This window comes from Halichoerus grypus, chromosome 1, assembly GCF_964656455.1.
Source record: "Halichoerus grypus chromosome 1, mHalGry1.hap1.1, whole genome shotgun sequence".
Lineage (NCBI taxonomy): Eukaryota > Metazoa > Chordata > Mammalia > Carnivora > Phocidae > Halichoerus > Halichoerus grypus.
In genome coordinates, this window is record NC_135712.1 from 117,809,428 (window position 1) to 117,826,029 (window position 16,602).

General features: G+C 35.9%; 1 protein-coding gene across 5 annotated transcripts in view; it reads left to right on the forward strand.

Moving 5' to 3' along the window:
- The window catches only part of XRN1 (5'-3' exoribonuclease 1), a 112,952-nt gene extending 96,561 nt beyond the window's left edge, over positions 1-16,391 (forward strand). For 2 of the 5 annotated variants that reach the window (XM_078070964.1, XM_036096342.2), the window contains exons 37-43: positions 132-291; positions 2,783-2,964; positions 4,555-4,668; positions 4,763-4,865; positions 10,260-10,298; positions 10,671-10,831; positions 11,395-16,391. In XM_078070964.1, the coding sequence (XP_077927090.1) occupies positions 132-291; positions 2,783-2,964; positions 4,555-4,668; positions 4,763-4,865; positions 10,260-10,298; positions 10,671-10,831; positions 11,395-11,697 (1,062 nt within the window). In that variant the 3' untranslated portion in view covers positions 11,698-16,391. The remainder of the gene's footprint in view (positions 1-131; positions 292-2,782; positions 2,965-4,554; positions 4,669-4,762; positions 4,866-10,259; positions 10,299-10,670; positions 10,832-11,394) is intronic. The other 3 variants (XM_078070981.1, XM_078070985.1, XM_078070967.1) reach the window with 2 other exon arrangements.
- Positions 16,392-16,602: the final 211 nt, after the last annotated feature.

Here is a 16,602-nt window from a genome sequence, read left to right on the forward strand (position 1 = left end):
CTGAATGTAGTTACCATCTTAATTTTTAACAATGGAACTTATTAAAAGAAGGGTTTATAAGCTCTGTAAGTCTAATGTTAACTTTTCTCTACCTACCCCCACCATCTCCATACCAATCATTTTCAAAACAGAAGGGAACTCGGATGCTTAAAGAAATACTAAAAATTGATGGCTCTGATGCTGTGGACCATAAAAATGAAATGAAGCAGTTTGGTAACGAAGTCACTGTTTCCTCTAATAGAAGAGATGAATATGGACCTTCCACCCAGGGTAAACAAAATAAGAAATTAAGTACGTAAACTAAGTACTATTACTAACAACCAATATCATTTCAAAACTGCGATTCATTTGGGGTTTTTTTTGTCATGTGCTTTTTGAAGATAAAACTACTTACTTTTTTTTTTTTTTTAAGATTTTATTTATGTATTTGACAGAGAGAGACAGAGCGAGAGAGGGAACACAAGCAGGGGGAGTGGGAGAGGGAGAAGCAGGCTTCCTGCTGAGCAGGGATCCCGAGGTGGGGCTCGATCCCAGGACCCTGGGATCATGACCCAAGCCGAAGGCGCCCCCAAAACTACTTATATTTTTAAAAGAGTATAATTAAGAGTAACAAATAAGAGTATAATTTTTATGCTTGTGTCATTAAATAATAATATAACTATGTAACCAATAGACCTATAGTCCCTGTCTTGTGATTACTTAAATTGTGCTATTGCAGATACTCATTCTGTAGTACCCAAACCTAGAAAAGTTTTCACATTATAGTTTTTTTCTCAGTAACTTAAAAACAATTATGTTACTTTAAATACATTATTTAACTTTACTAAGATTTTAAGATTTTTTTTTCTATTTACAAAATGAGAATAACATTGCAAATGACTTATGATAATTATATGATACATATAAAGCAGTTAGCACTGTGTCTGGCATATTATAGGTACCAATAATTGATATTAATACTATGTTACAATAGCTTGACCAACATAAAAATAGAAAAAGCTATAAAATCAGTTAAAAATAATTAATGGAGGGTGCCTGGGTGGCTCAGTCGGTTAAACGTACAGCTCTTGATTTTGGCTCAGGTCATGATCTCAGGGTTGTGGGATCAAGCCCTGCATCAGGCTCTGTGCTGGGCAAGGAGCCTGCTTGGGATTCTCTCTCCCTTACCCTGTGCCCCAAACCCCTTTCTCTCTCCCTCTCTGGGGAAAAAAAAAAAATTAATGAAGGTAGACATTGGAAAGTAGGTACTTAAAACTGTGAAGCCTGTGGCAGACCATCTGGCACACAGCCAGATTTTAATACACGTCCGTCATTGCTCCTGCTCTGTGTCGCCTGTACTTTAGTATTTTGCCTGTGTAAATTATCTGCAGAAGCCTCCTAGGAAGAATGACTAAATATAAAAGTAAGTGGGGACAGAAGTTTCTAGAGGTAAAACATTTTGAAATAAACAGATATGAGTTCATTAAGGATCAAAATCAGAGCTTAGCTTCATTTATTTTCTATTTTAGTGAATATTAGAATAAATAATTTAAAATTCCAGTAACTATTAGGAAACTATCATGGTGACATACATGCTCTTAAAAAAGAACAAAATAAAAATTTTAAAACAAAACTGGAAAAAGATGGTTCCACTGTCAAAAACAAGTAACTTTATTTCAGAATAGTGAAGAATATCGTATCTCTTAGAGTCAAGAGCTCAGAATCTAGCCCAAATTACAGAGCTAATAAGTTCTGTGACTTTGGACAAGCCACTTACCTTTTTTTAATCTTTAATAATAAGAGGCTTAGTTTCATTCTTCACTGGGATATGCTCTTGTTCTATTTTTGTTGATCATAAAGAAAGTGAACTTTTAGAATGTTTTTATCATCTTCTATAAAAGCACTTTTTAAAAGGGTTACTTTTATTTAAGATTTTATTTATTCATTTGAGAGAGGAAGAGAAAGACAGAGAGAGCACAAGCAGGGGGAGTGGCAGGCAGAGGGAGAAGGGGAAGCAGGCTTCCTGCTGAGCAGGGAGCCCGATGCGGGACTCGATCCCAGGACACTGAGGTCCTGACCTGAGCCGAAGACAGATGCCCAACCGTCTGAGCCACCCAGGCACCCCTAAAAGGGTTACTTTTAGAAAAACTTTTAAGCAGCATCATTTGGGAGCAACAAAACCGTTTATCCATGTGTCTCAGAATGTAAGATGGAATTTTGACAAGTAAGACTGAAGCCAAAGCCTCAAAACTTAGGTATTCATTGTAAATCAGCTCAAGAAAACTGCTTGTTCAAATTTTGCTTTGCTCAAACATAACTATATAGTCATTGATCTCTCAAGATGACAGTTTTTGGTAGTCTGCTACTTATCAAATTTTAAAATCTTTATCTTAGTCATGTATCATTAATCAGTTATAATCATCTAAAAATCTCTATAGAATTCTTGGTAATTTTAGGAAATACTAAATAATTCCTATATTTGCGTCATGAGAGATTCCTCTATTATTTTTTTTTTAAGATTTTATTTATTTGAGAGAGAGAGTGAGAAACAGCATGAAAGGGGAGAGGGTCAGAGGGAGAAGCAGGTGTGGGACTCGATCCCGGGACTCCAGGATCATGACCTGAGCTGAAGGCAGTCGCTTAACCAACTGAGCCACCCAGGTGCCCCAAGAGATTCCTCTTTTAACCTTTTAACAATTTTCTGCTTGCTGTCTATAAAACCCTATAATAATCACACAGTTCAATATATAATTTTATTTATATATATATATATATATATATATCCTTTTCTGTTTTTTGGTAGCATCTTATATGAATAAGCCTCACAGTGCTAGCGAATACCATAATGTTCAGCCTATGGACCATGTGTGTTGGCCTGCTCCCAGCCATATCCCTCCTGTGTCCACACCAGTAACTGAACTTTCTCGAATTTGTTCCCTTGTTGGAATGCTACAACCAGATTTCTCCTTTCTTAGAACACCACAGGTATAGTATACTACCGTTCCATTTATATAACTTCTTTAACTCTGAACTTAAATAAATTGACTGAAAATCTTTGTCAAAAATAATATAATGGAGCTGGGGTTTTTTGTTTGTTCTTTTTACTTTATGAGCGGCATAGATTTTTACTTCCCACTATGGCTCACTCACATTTATGCCAGAGCCCACAGAGATGCTGACAGAGAGGAACCTGGGCACCACGTACCCTGGACAGATTGATAGAGCTAGGGATCTTGGTCTACAGCAGTAGTTTTCAAAGTTTTGGCCTCATAAACTCCCACTTTTTTTTTTTGAAGACCCCCCCAAATTTTTGTTTACTTGTGTTATGTCCTTATTAACTCTATTGGAAATTGAAACTGAAAAAAATTAAAAATATTTATTAAAAATAACTTCAAAAATTTAGTGGAAGGAGGAGCACTGCTCTACAGTTTTGCAAATCTTTTCCATCCCTAGCTTAACGGAAGAAGCTAGATTCTCATATCTGCTTCTTAATATCAATCTGTTATGATATGTTTTGGTTGAAATACCTGAAGAAAATCTGGCCCCAGAGAGATTGATAGAGAAAGGGAGAGAATTTTAATAACCTTTTCAGATAATGGATATTTTTTGATACTACATTTAAATGTGGTATTTTCTTAGAAGTTAGTTGCAATGTAGAATCTAAAGCTATATCAGTGAGTTTTCTGTCCTTTGTATACTTGTGAGAAACTAGGAGTGGACAGGGCAAATAGCACCTTAATATTATTATGAAAATAGTTTCGACCTCAAGGACCTCCTGAAAGGGTTTCAGGCTCCCCAGACTGCACCTTGAGAACCACTTACTACAGGAAAGGTGGTTTTATCCTCTTTATATCCAAGTTCTTGATACATTCTCACCTAAAACAGAAAGCAATCTTAAACTAATATTATTACATAAAAATGACTACCTTTTTAAAAAAGTAGAATTTTAAAAAAATTTTTTTTTGTAAAAGAAAAAAATGTATAATAGAGAGTTGTAACTTAAATGTGAACATAAAATTGGTCATTACCACTAAGTCTTTTAGATTTTGGCAGTTAATTCATATTAATGAAATATCTGCTATTCGGAGGACAGTGTAAAGCAGGAGTCAGCAAATTTTTTTTCAAGGGCCAAATAGTAAATATTTTAGGCTTTGTGGTCTCTGTCACAGCTACTCAGCTGGGCTGTTATGGTATGAAAACAGACACAGGCAATACATGAAAGAATGGACTTGGCTGTATTGCAAAAAAACAAACAAACAAAAAATCTTATTTACAAAAACGAGCAAAAGGCCCAGTTTCCAGTCCTTGGTATAAAGAAAAAATTTTGTTGGCTTTCGTTTGCATTAGGATTCTTGACCGTTCAGCTAGCTTAAAGAGCATTTTATTTTGTAAACATTGCAAGATAAGGAAACAATTCTAAAGTTTTTGCAGGGCAACCCAAAACTAAATTGATTGCTCTTTTGAATTTTTGAATTTTTTACAGAATGTCACATGCTTGTTTAGACTAAGCTTGGTGGGGAGGAGGTCAATATCCTAGAGAGATAACTTCATGGACATTCATATTCTCTTTTTTAGACAATGACAGTTTGCCAGGTAAAATTATCTAATGGCTTACTGGTACATGGGCCACAGTGCCATTCTGAAAATGAAGCCAAGGAAAAAGCCGCACTTTTTGCTTTACAACAATTGGTAAGAATTGATCATGACTTCTCTACTAAACTTTCAATTAATCTCTATAGATGTTTTGGTTGCATTGTCTTCTAACTTTTAAATACTTCCATAGGGCTCCTTAGGAGTGAATTTCCCTTTGCCTCCACCAATATTTCCGAATTATCCTCCTGCTGTACCACCCGGAACCATTCCTCCAGTTTTTCCTCAACCTACTGGTAAGGTATTTGGCTCTTCTGATTATTTGTTATTGGGGTGCCTGCGTGGCTCAGTCGATTAAGTGTCTGCCTTTGGCTCAGGTCATAATCCTGGAGTTCTGGGATCGAGTCCTCATCGGGCTCCTTGCTCAGTGGGGAGTCTGCTTCTCCCTCTCCCTCCGCCTCCCGCCTCATGCTCTCTCTCTCCCTTGCTTTATCTCAAATAAATAAATACAATCTTTAAAAAATAAAATAAATATTTGTTACTGAGTTACTGTTTTTAGAAAGTTATTTAAAGAAGCATCATTTTGAGAAAACCAAAAAATTTCTTTAAATGTCTAATGAATATAAGAAGGAATTGGGAGAAGTAAGTCTGAAACCAGAGCCTGCAGATTCATCTAGAAATATCATTCCCCTTCTACAGCTTCCAGTGTGGCTAAAGTAGGACTGTTCTTTGTTCTGGGCAGCCCCTTATTCCCCAGTAGCTGCCAACAGATGAATTTGGGTTTAAGTCAGACATCAAAACACAGGTGGGGAAAGGGGAGAGAAAACAGAAGTAGAAGGGAAGGAATCAACAGATAAGGCTTTGAAGCTGTGAATATGAAACTGCCCTTGATGATGAAGGAAATGAAGAATGAAGGAGTTTTTAAGCTTACTGTGTATCTCTTAATATTCTCTTAACTGTCATCCTCCTTCAAATGTAGAGCCTGAGTTATCAAGCAGGTAGCTCCCTGCTTCCTGTAGCCATTTGGGGTCTTCCTGATGTTCTGAGGGAATGAAAAGATCACTGTGGAATCAGGATGGTTTTTGTCCAGGCTCTTTTATTAACTGACTTTGAGAAAATCATGTAAGTTCTTTGGAACTCCATTTTCTTATTTATGCTAGACTGTATCCAGGATTTCTTTGAGACTACCATTTTGTAATTATATGATTCTAAATCTTTAGCTCATTAAACATGTCTTTTATCACCTCTTTTTCCTAATAACATTTGGCTTCTTTATATCCTAATCATTATCATTTTAAAACCAATCATTTGTTTATTTCAAGTTTAGAAAATTTCTGAGCCTACTGTGTGCCAGGTATTATTCTAGGAGCTCTATATATCTAATCTTCACTACAAGCATTAGAAAATTTAATAATGCTGATTATTTTAAAACTTCTTAGTCTTCTATGTACTTCTTGTACTTCTTGTACTTAGTCTTCTATGTACTTCTTGAACTTCTATGTACAAAGAGAAAACAAGTTTTCTCTTTGCCCAAACTACATGAAACTGAACAATAAGTGATTTTAAAAGTATAAACCTACAAGGACAGAGAGGTGAAAGAGGAAATACCAGCAGATTAGAAATTTGAAAAGAGTTTGTGATAAGAAAAGCAATTGAAGGAGTAGTAACTAATTTCACAGAGCAGTGGTAAGTTGCAAACTAAAGTATCTTAATGAGTTGATGAGCAGCTCAGCCCTCACAAATCCCAAGAGATTCAGAACTTGGAAGTGTCAGAAGCTATCAGAGCTTCCAGTGAGGCATGGGCTGAAAAGAGGATTGTTTCAAAGTCTGTATTTGGAGGAATGCAACTCCTCCTCAGATCCCTCCCCCACACAGCCAGGCAGTTGCCTCTTCAGGCAGAGCACTGGAGGTATGTTCTCCAGAGGGCTCCCTAAATATGGGGACACCAGGCACACAGTAGAGATATAAGGCTGAAAACTGATATTAAGGTAAAGCTCCTTTTCCCCAGCCTATTCTCAGTTTGTAGCCAGCCATAGCTCATATAGGAAGTGGGAAGATGGTTCTTTTCAGAAATTCACTGGACTCTAAAGAAAAGACCTGGTGACTTTTGGAAGATATTCCAACCAAAAGGCTGGCTCACTACCAAGTAAGAAGTAGATCTCTCTGGGACTATTCTAGAGAGAAGCCCTCAAGTCATGTAGCCCCTTAACACAAACACTGCTTCTAATCACAGTTTTAGTGCCTTGCTCTTTAATATGAATAGATATTAGACTGTGAGAGATCCTGAACGTTTTGGGGAAATCTCTAAAATTAAAAGAGACAGCCCAAAATAAAGAGAAATGAAAGGGACCTAGAAATAGAGATAATGTAGGAAATAAGACTTCAAAGATAGCTCATAGTTAATATACTTAGATAAAACAATATTGCAACCAAAACATAAGAAAGAATGTAAGGGGGGGAAAAAGATTAATTGGAGAATAAGAAATTGTTAAGTTGAAATTTTAAATTCCAATAGATAAAGCTTTAGCAAAGCCAAAGAAATCTCAGGAAGAACAAGAGAAAAACTGGAAAATCAGAAAGAAGGGAGATTTAGAGGAAGAGTACACAGATCCGGTACCCATCTAATTGGAGTTCCAGAACAATAAACCAGAGACAAACGGAAAGGAAGAAAGTATCAAAGAAATAAGATAAAAACATTTCCTGGACTAAAGGACACGCAACTCTAAATTGACAGGGCCACCAAATGCTTAGCACGGTGAATGAAAAGAGATAGAGATTGCCTTGAAATTGAGAATACCAGTGATAAAAAGGATGTCTGAAGAGAACTGGGAAGCATTTGAGCATTGAATACATCAAAATTCTGAGGCAAAATTAGTTTTATCATAGATTTCTTTGTATAGCCAAACTATGAATCTAGTGTAAGGTAGAATAAAGACATTTTTAGACATGCAGATCTACTTCTTATGCACCCTTTCTTAAGAAGCTAGAGGATTATAAACAAAGTAGCTGTAAGAGAGGGAGAGAAAGAAAAGGAGAAAGAAAAAAAGGAAGACACAAAGAAGGAAAGAAAAAAGAAAAGAAAAAAACCATAAGACTACAGCACAAGAGATCTCGTATACTTAGGCAACGAATGGAAGTCCCAGCATGTCAGCTGCTCAGCAGGTCTAGAAAGTAGTCCCAGTTGGAAGAGCAGAGGTGGGGTCTTGGAAGGTAAGATAGTTACCTGATAAATGGGTGGCATTTGGAAAAACATCAAGGATAAGTACATAGAAGACTAAGAAGTTTTAAAAAGATAATTACTTTTGAAAGAGTAAAAAAAAGTTTTACAAGAAAAGAACATAATCAGAGTACCCTGTTTGGCTCTGCAATGACAGTATTTACGCAACCACATACTGTAAACCCCACGTATATATTTAAACAAATATTGTGATAGTTTATATTGGAAGGACAGAGCTAGTAGTAAGGGGTGGTATAAAATAATTTTGATTTTGATCTACCTGAATTTTGATCTATCTTAATAGGAAGTCAGTAGACCTAAAAATGCCTAACATTGAAAAATCAGTAGTAGTAGAAGCAAATTATTGAACAGTGGTGGAAATAAATAGCTAAAAACAGTTAAACCTGGGATATTGTACTATGTTGAAAATCTTTTTACTACAATGTGTATGTACTACTTTGACTTTTTAAGAAAATGTAATTTGTCTAAGGACATAAGTTCCTGAGTAGCAAAACTGGCATTCAAACCCAAGTCTTTCTGATTCCAAAGTCCATGCTTTTGTTACTGTACTGCGCTGGCGTTTCTTTGCCTGTATAAACAATGCTTTAGTCATAAAATTTTTATGACTAAATAAATCTGATGTTTTCATATAGCTTAAGGGAGTAGGTTCACTGTGACTTCCAAAATCTAATTTGACAGCCTTTTCACTTTCAAAAATGAACCCAGTAACTATATATAAATTTTTAGTATAATTAGTATAATTATACGCTTAACTGACTGAGCCACCCAGGCGCCCCTATTTATTTATTTTAGGGAGCCCGGGTGGCTCAGTTGGTTAAGCGACTGCCTTCGGCTCAGGTCATGATGCTGGAGTCCTAGGATCAAGTCCTGCATCGGGCTCCCTGCTCAGTGAGTGGGGAGTCTGCTTCTCCCTCTGACCCTCCCCCCTCTCATGCTCTCTCTCTCTCTCATTCTATCTCTCAAATAAATAAAAATCTTTTTAAAAAAAGATTTTATTTATTTATTGGAGAGAGAGGGAGAGAGAGAAGCACCTGTGCCAGCAGGGGGAGGGGCAGAGGGAGAAGGAGAGGGAACCTCAAGCAGACTCCACACTGAGTGCAGAGCCCGACATGGGGCTCGATCTCACAACCATGAGATCATGACTGAGCTGAAAGCAAGAGTCAGAGACTCAACGGACCGAGCCACTCAGGCGCCCCAGGAATCTGATTGTTAACAAGCTCCACAGGTGGATTTTTATGCAGTCACTACCAATACAGCATTTGGGAACTACTACATTAAACGACAAGTTTAGGACACCTGGGTGGCTCAGTCGATTAAACGTCTGACTCTTGATTTCGGCCCAGGTCATGATCTCAGGGTCGTGGGATAGATCCCCACATCAGGCTCCACTTTGGGCATGGAGCCTGCTTAAGATTCTCTTTCCTGGGGCACCTGGGTGGCTCAGTCGTTAAGCATCTGCCTTCGGCTCAGGTCATGATCCCAGGGTCCTGGGATCGAGTCCCACATCGGGCTCCCTGCTCCGCGGGAAGCCTGCTTCTCCCTCTCCCACTCCCCCTGCTTGTGTTCCCTCTCTTTCTGTGTCTCTGTCTGTCAAATAAATAAATAAAATCTTAAAAAAAAAAAAAAGATTCTCTTTCCTTCTCCCTCTGCCCCTCCCTCCCCTCTAAAAACAAACAAACAAACAAAATACAGATTTCCTTGGGTTCCTCAAAAAATTAAGAATAGAGGTACCATATGATCCAGAAATTCCACTTCTGGGTATTTACCCAAAGAAAACAAAAACACTAATTCAGAAAGATGTATGCACGCTTATGGAAGAAACCTGAGTGTCCATCAAAGTAAAACAGAAAAACAAATGCCGTATGATTTCATTTATTTGTAGAATCTAAAACAAAACAGAAACAGACTCATAAATACAGATTAAACTGGTGGTTGTTAGAGGAGAAGGGAATGGGGGGATGGGCAAACAGGTGAAGGGACTAAGAGGTACAAACTTCAGTTATAAAATAAACAAGTCACAAAGATGAAAAGTACAGCAGAGGGAATATATTCAATAATATTATAATAACTTTGTATGGTGACAGGTAGTAACCACACTTATGGTGAGCACTTTGTAATGTATCTAACTGTCAAATCACTGTTGTACACCTGATACTCATATTATATTGTATGTCAGCTAGACTTCAAAAAATACAGATTTCTGGGCCCTTCTGAGTCTGGTTGACTAGGCCTGCATGCGGCCTTGCCCAGGAATCTGTATTTCACAAACTCCCCAGGTGATTCCAATACACAAATCAGTTTTGGAAACCACGATTCAGTGTACTTTTAAGAAACAAAATGTAATTTTTTAAATCCTTTAATTACAAGTACTAGAATAGGAAAAAGAAAGATTCTACATGTCATATGAAAGTGATCAGAGTTCAAGACTTGAGCTTTTTTGGTTTTTTTGTAGGCTGGGATCACTATGGAAGCAACTTAGCATTGGGGGCAGGTGAGATCTTTAAGATTTCTCTCTTTGTGCCCTGGCTTTTCTCCCCCAAGGGACAGTTTCATGATCCTTTTATTATTTTTTTAAATAGTATCAAATATTCCTAAAGCTCATATAAGTATATGGTACTATTGGCCTTTGTAAGCCAGACAACATAATGACAAGCTGTCTTATGTAGATAGTTCACGGTCCTAACGGGGGCTCCCGAGGTGGAATGTTGTAAGCAAAATTAATCATAAGTTAAGTGTATGCCCATTGCCAAGATGGAAAAAAAAAAAAAAACACACACAAAAGGGTAGCAGAAGGAGATCTTAAATTTTACGACTTTGATGATACCATTTTACTAAAAAAGAAATTGTCCATGATTTTTAACAGCTAATATAATGCCTTCATCATCTCATCTCTTCGGCTCCATGCCATGGGGACCACCAGTGCCAGTTCCTGGGAAGCCATTTCATCATACTTCATACTCTGGGACCATGCCCATCGCTGGGGGATTGCCAGGTGGTGTGCACAATCAGTTCATACCTCTACAGGTGAGACCTGAAAAGACAATTACTATATTTTTAAGAGAGTTAATTTGTTAATGCTTAAGAACTATTGAGAAAAATTTGTTTACTTAATTATTACTGATTGAATGCCAACCAGAAGCCCAGTACTGGTCTGGGTGCTAAGAATATATATTAATGACCAGTGGTCAGGGTGCCTGGCTGCCTCAGTCAGTAGAGCATGTGACTCTTGATCTCAGGGTCATGAGTTTAAGACCCACATTGAGTGTAGAGATTATGTAAAAAAAAATATATATATATATATATATATTTTTTTTAAAGAATATATATTATGACCAGCAGTGACCAGTAATAATTACAGCAAGTAATACCCTTTTCTAGCACGAAGTGATTTTAAAATCAGGAATATAAATTTTCTTTATTTTTAAGTTATGGAGAATTTTAAAATTTCCTTTAATTTCTGAAGTCTGGTTTGGAGACTATAAGTGGAAGTCACAAGTCAGCATAATTGACAGATATTAGCAACATGGTTTATGACACTGGTTTTTTCTGTGTACATTGTTAATTAACAACACTTTTATTCCTTAAAGGTTACTAAAAAAAGGGTTGCAAATAAAAAGAACTTTGAGAGTAAGGAGGCCCAGAGTTCTCAAGCTACCCCGCTTCAGACTAGCCAGCCAGGGTCTTCCAATGTCACCAAAGTGATTCCACAGGAGAGTTCATCAGCCTCCTTAAAGTCCTCTCAGATTACTCAACCTGCATCTTCTTTTCAAGCTGAAGCTGCCTCCCAGGGCCATAGTATGTCTCATCACAAGTCCACACCAAGCTCATCTTCAAGAAGAAAATCAAGAAAACTGGCCGTCAATTTTGGCGTTTCTAAACCTTCTGAATAAATTTGGTACTCGGAATTAAATTAATTTCTTTCCTTTCCACCCACGTTTTTAGAAATGCATATCTGTGTCTCATAAAAAATTAGAATGTGCTATTTTAAAATAATATGTTTTGATTAAAAATTTTCTTTTCAATTAAAATTTTTAATTTGTTGTCAGGCACTTTTCATGCTATATCAAATTGTGCATCTTAAACATGTGCAGTTTTACATCAGTTATACCTCAGTAAAGCTGTAAAAAAGAAAAACTAAATTAAACCTTGTGTTAAAATAGTATCAGTGGACTAAGCATTAAAATGTACCACTCTAACTCTTGGCCTCTCATCAATAGAAGTATCCTGAACTATGAATTAGACATCATAGTGCAATAATAATAAAAAAAAAATTGTTACACTATTGAGGGATAATTAAATGGAGCACGAAAATTGGGCCTCAAGTGTAATCTACTGAATGTGGATTTTATTTCTCTTTTTAATGATGTGACAGGTTTGTCAGGAGAATGGCTCTTAAAGTATTTTAACTTACATTTTGTTTTCTCTGAGGGTCCTTTAGACCTGCTGTGAAATGATCACACTTGTTGTGGTGCTGCCAGTTTTGCTTTATTCTAAATTTTGTACCAAAGCAACTTTAGAATACTGATCAGAGTATTTCATTTAACTGCTTAGAACTATAAATAGCAATCTAGATTTGAGCAAGTAATTACAATTTTTTAGATTATTCAAGAACCAGCATTAGAAATTTCTAATAAAATTAAGTTTCAAAATCTACAGGGTACAAGGACTACAAATTAATCTTCTAATAGAATAAAGTAAAATATATTAATCATGTTAGTTGAAATAAATTGTGTTATTCTTTTGTATAGCTTTTTACCTGCTTAAACATATATGAGAGCTTCTTTGTTGGTCCATGTGTAGTGCTTCTTGAGACTGATGAAATTCTAATTTTTTAAAAAAATTCTGAGGTGTGCTAAATACAGGCACAATCAGTTTGTGATGTACTTTATTTACATGACAAACGCCTGTCTCATTCTGTTTCCATATTTTTAGCTTTATGCTGAACTGTTCAGTGACTCTGGCATTTTGTCTTTGCATGTCATGTATGGGTGTGTATTGTTCAACCTGTGGCTGTTGAAATTATTTTAGAATTTATGAAAATTTCTCAGTGGTACCAGGGCCTGAGTTTTTACATGTATACACACACACACACACACACACACACACACACACACACACTTACTTTAGTTTTTGTGATATGCTTATATTTTTAAGGAAGTAAGTTATCATACTTTTTTAAAAAGTAGGAACCATAATGTTTATATGGAGCTGCTTATTATTATATCCAGTTTCATTTAACTCATTAAAAACCCTGCCATGAGTCTTAGTCTATTTAGTTTTTTTTAAATGCTGGTATTGAACTAAATGGATTCCTTTCTCTAACTGCTGATTTCAGAGTTTCTCTAAATGTTAAGAGGATATTTGTATATTAGTAGTGCCTTTAGTGTAAGAGATAAATGTTCATTATCTGTCATTTATTATAGTCATATGAGCATCTGTGATTTTATTTTCTGTTAATTTTCCATATTCAGATGTTCATTGGTTCCCAGCATGTCCTTGTTGGGAATGTTTATCTGTAGTGGGATCTTGAATAATGAGGCTCAAATAATTCTCAGTGTTTGTCCTTAGTGTCTCACAAACTCTATATTTGTTTTAAAAGGAAATCTCTATTATGAGAATACAATACAAAAAAGTTAAATTGTGACAATAATGTTCTGTTAACCTCTTACTACTTTAAAGTGTGTTAATATTTTTCACCTTATGTACCTGTGCAAACTCCAGCATTCAAGAATTGCCTCGCTCATTACTGCTATGTGGCCCCTCTAAAAACAGTGCACAACCCACATCTTTTTTAGAGTACAAAGGAAGGAGCATGTGCCATCTTCTGAAAACTCCCAAGATAAATTTCAACAAGCATATTGCCACTGAACCCATAAGGATATCACCCCAGTGTTTGAGCAAAGTGAGTTTATAATTCTACATGGATAGGCAGCAAAAGTGTTTTCTTTTTGTTCCTTCCTCCCTTTTTAAAAAACACATAGTATTCTAAAGGTCAAGACTGAAGAGAGATTAAAATAGGAAAGAGCTCGATAATGACTAGATTAGTGGTTAGGCCTTCATCTCTGTTCCTTTTCCTTTGTAGACCTGTTCCAAATATGGGCATGAGATCCATAGGAGATCAGCAGGACTTGTGCCTCCCTGTGCAGGACATAAGAAACAGAGACTATTTTTATCTCATGATAATCTCGAGGAGACTGGATGCGTTGATAGTATGGGAAACTTAGTTTTTCCCTCTTGGATGGGGCAAACTCAGACCCGCTCCAAGTTTAGAAATATGCCCATTCGACTGTTGAATCTGCTGTAAACTTTCTGTGAAAGCTGTGGTCTCTATAGGGCATAGGAGAGCAGAGTGCCCAAATTGCTTCATGCTTCCACGTAACCGAAGAAATTAAATCTAAATATTCTTACTCAGTAATTTCCCTCTTTTTTTTTTTTTTGAGTGCATTAAGTGAATTTTGAAATTGATTTTTCTAGTCTCATTGTTCCTTCTTACAATTGCCTGCATTACCTGATCATCACCTAGTTTTATAATTTGACAAAATATATTAATTGATTTAAACATCATGCAGACGAAAATCTTAAACATCGGAGAGTCAGTTGCATGAAACATTCATTTTGCCTCTGTGTGTACCTTGGTTTCAATTTAAGATGTTCTTGCTTTTCAGAGGGATAAGGAGTTCTTTTAAAACTGAAAAGATAAGGTTTGTTTTTGTTTTTATTTTTCTATTGGTGGGAGAGATGAAGAACTCTTGATGCAGGTTTTTTGTTGTTTTTCCTTTCCTATGATCACGTATTTGCTTTGGTTTTAGACTGTTATTTCCAAACTAATCTACAGTCTTCGTTTAAGGGGAGAAGCAGTGAAGGAGCAGTTGGAAGAAGGAAACCAATTAAATAAGATATATCCAATCACTGCATTTTCAGACTATATCTTTCTAGCTCAAGGAAATAGATAAGTTGCAGGGGCTTTTTTATTTACTCACTTTTTAATCATCTGTTTCTTTTGTATTAATGAATCATATGTTTTTGTAGTGGTTGTCTAATTTTTACCTTAAGGTAGAGAGAACTGTCCAGATCTCCATTGAAGTTGGCCTAACGTGCTTTGTCTCATTGTTCAGAGCATCTTTTTTAAAGCAACAGTGTATAATTTCCCAGGTTTTCAAGCTTGCTATCTTTCTTAGGATCACCTTGCTTCCAAATTGTGTTTTTACTATAGAGGAGAATTAATTTATTGGAGAGATATAACTGTGATAAGCATTCTCTACTTTAAAAAAAAGTCACTTAAGTTCCTTTATCATTTTTCTAGAGATAGTGATAGTACTCAGACTGGCAGTGTTCTTTATATTTTGTAAGCTTTGTCCGTGGAACAGTGTTTTTCACAGGAGCTTCCTTTCCTAGTGAGGATAAAGCTTAAAATTCCAGAAATGAATATTTCAAACTGACCTGGTTCGTATTTCCATCAGACCTCTCCATATTCCGCCAGGGAGCAGTAAGAGACAGTGTTGAAACAGACAGGCAAAGGCACTGAGTCAGCAGGCGTGTGGAAGTGCCCGTTACCATACTGAGTTAACAGCTCGGGTATCACTCCTTTTTTTTTTTTTTTTTTTTTTTAAGAGAGAGAGGGGAGAAAAATGTGTAAAATAGTTTTAGTAATTAAGAATATCAGCAATCTACAGCTGCTTTTGTGTTTGTATGTATGTCAGTGAACCAACAATTATGCCTTGCTCAATCAATGCATTCAGCCATCTCAAGTGCAATTTGTGATGGAGACTCTGGTTTCCAGTAGATAGTTTTACATAGTTAAACCTGTAAAAATTAATTTTTTTCCAGCAGTACATCCATTGCTATTGATTTCAGCAATGGTATACTATTAAATTGCCTAGGCCAAATAATTAAGTTTATACAGATGTTTTAGTAATTTGAAGCCAAATTCTCATACTGTTTCTCATGAAATAAAAAGACTGAGAATTTGGTCCACAGTTTGCTTTAAGTTATTTTATTCCTTTCCCTTTATAGCTAAGGGACTTTTTCCTTTTGGGGTTTTGGGGTTTTTTGTTGTTGTTGTTTTGTTTTGTTGCCTCAGGTCTCTTACATTTTCTTTTGCTTGCACCCAGTTGCTTCTTTGAGGGTTTTCCTCTATTTTGATATATGAATAATAAATAGTGTGCTGTATCATCAAAGTGTTCAACACTGTTCATTTAAACAATGTAATTCATACATATATACCTTAATTCATTTCTTTTCTCACATAGCTATTTTATAAGTAACTGGACTTTTTCATTAGATCTTATACAGAGCAGTATTTTATTAAAAATTCAAAAGGGAAGACTTTTATGTGCTCATTTTGTAGTTTTTGTTTTTTAAATATCTTTACATTGTCTGCAATTAAAGTGTTTTAAACTTGCATTGGAATGGACTCCGAATGTATTTTTGTGTTAAGTTGTACATTTGTAGATCTCTCGCATGAAGTTAGCCTCAAAATGTTGTGCAGAAGGATTTTAAAATAAGAGTCACTGAAAGAGTTTAAACATCTATACATGTTAAATGCTATATGGATTTTAATTAAACACTTGAGAATGATTTCAAAGCTGTTTGTTCTTGTATATTTGCATTAATATCAAAAGTAGAAACATTACAGTATTCACTTAAACCCTCTATCTTTTTATATCTGTATTTTGAATTTATGTCATTTAGAGTAAACAGATTGGTTGGTGGAAAAAGTCTGAAGATTGTAGATTCAGAAGGCCACTGTTCAGAACCTTACTCTACTTATTACTAGTTGTAAATAAGTCGTTATC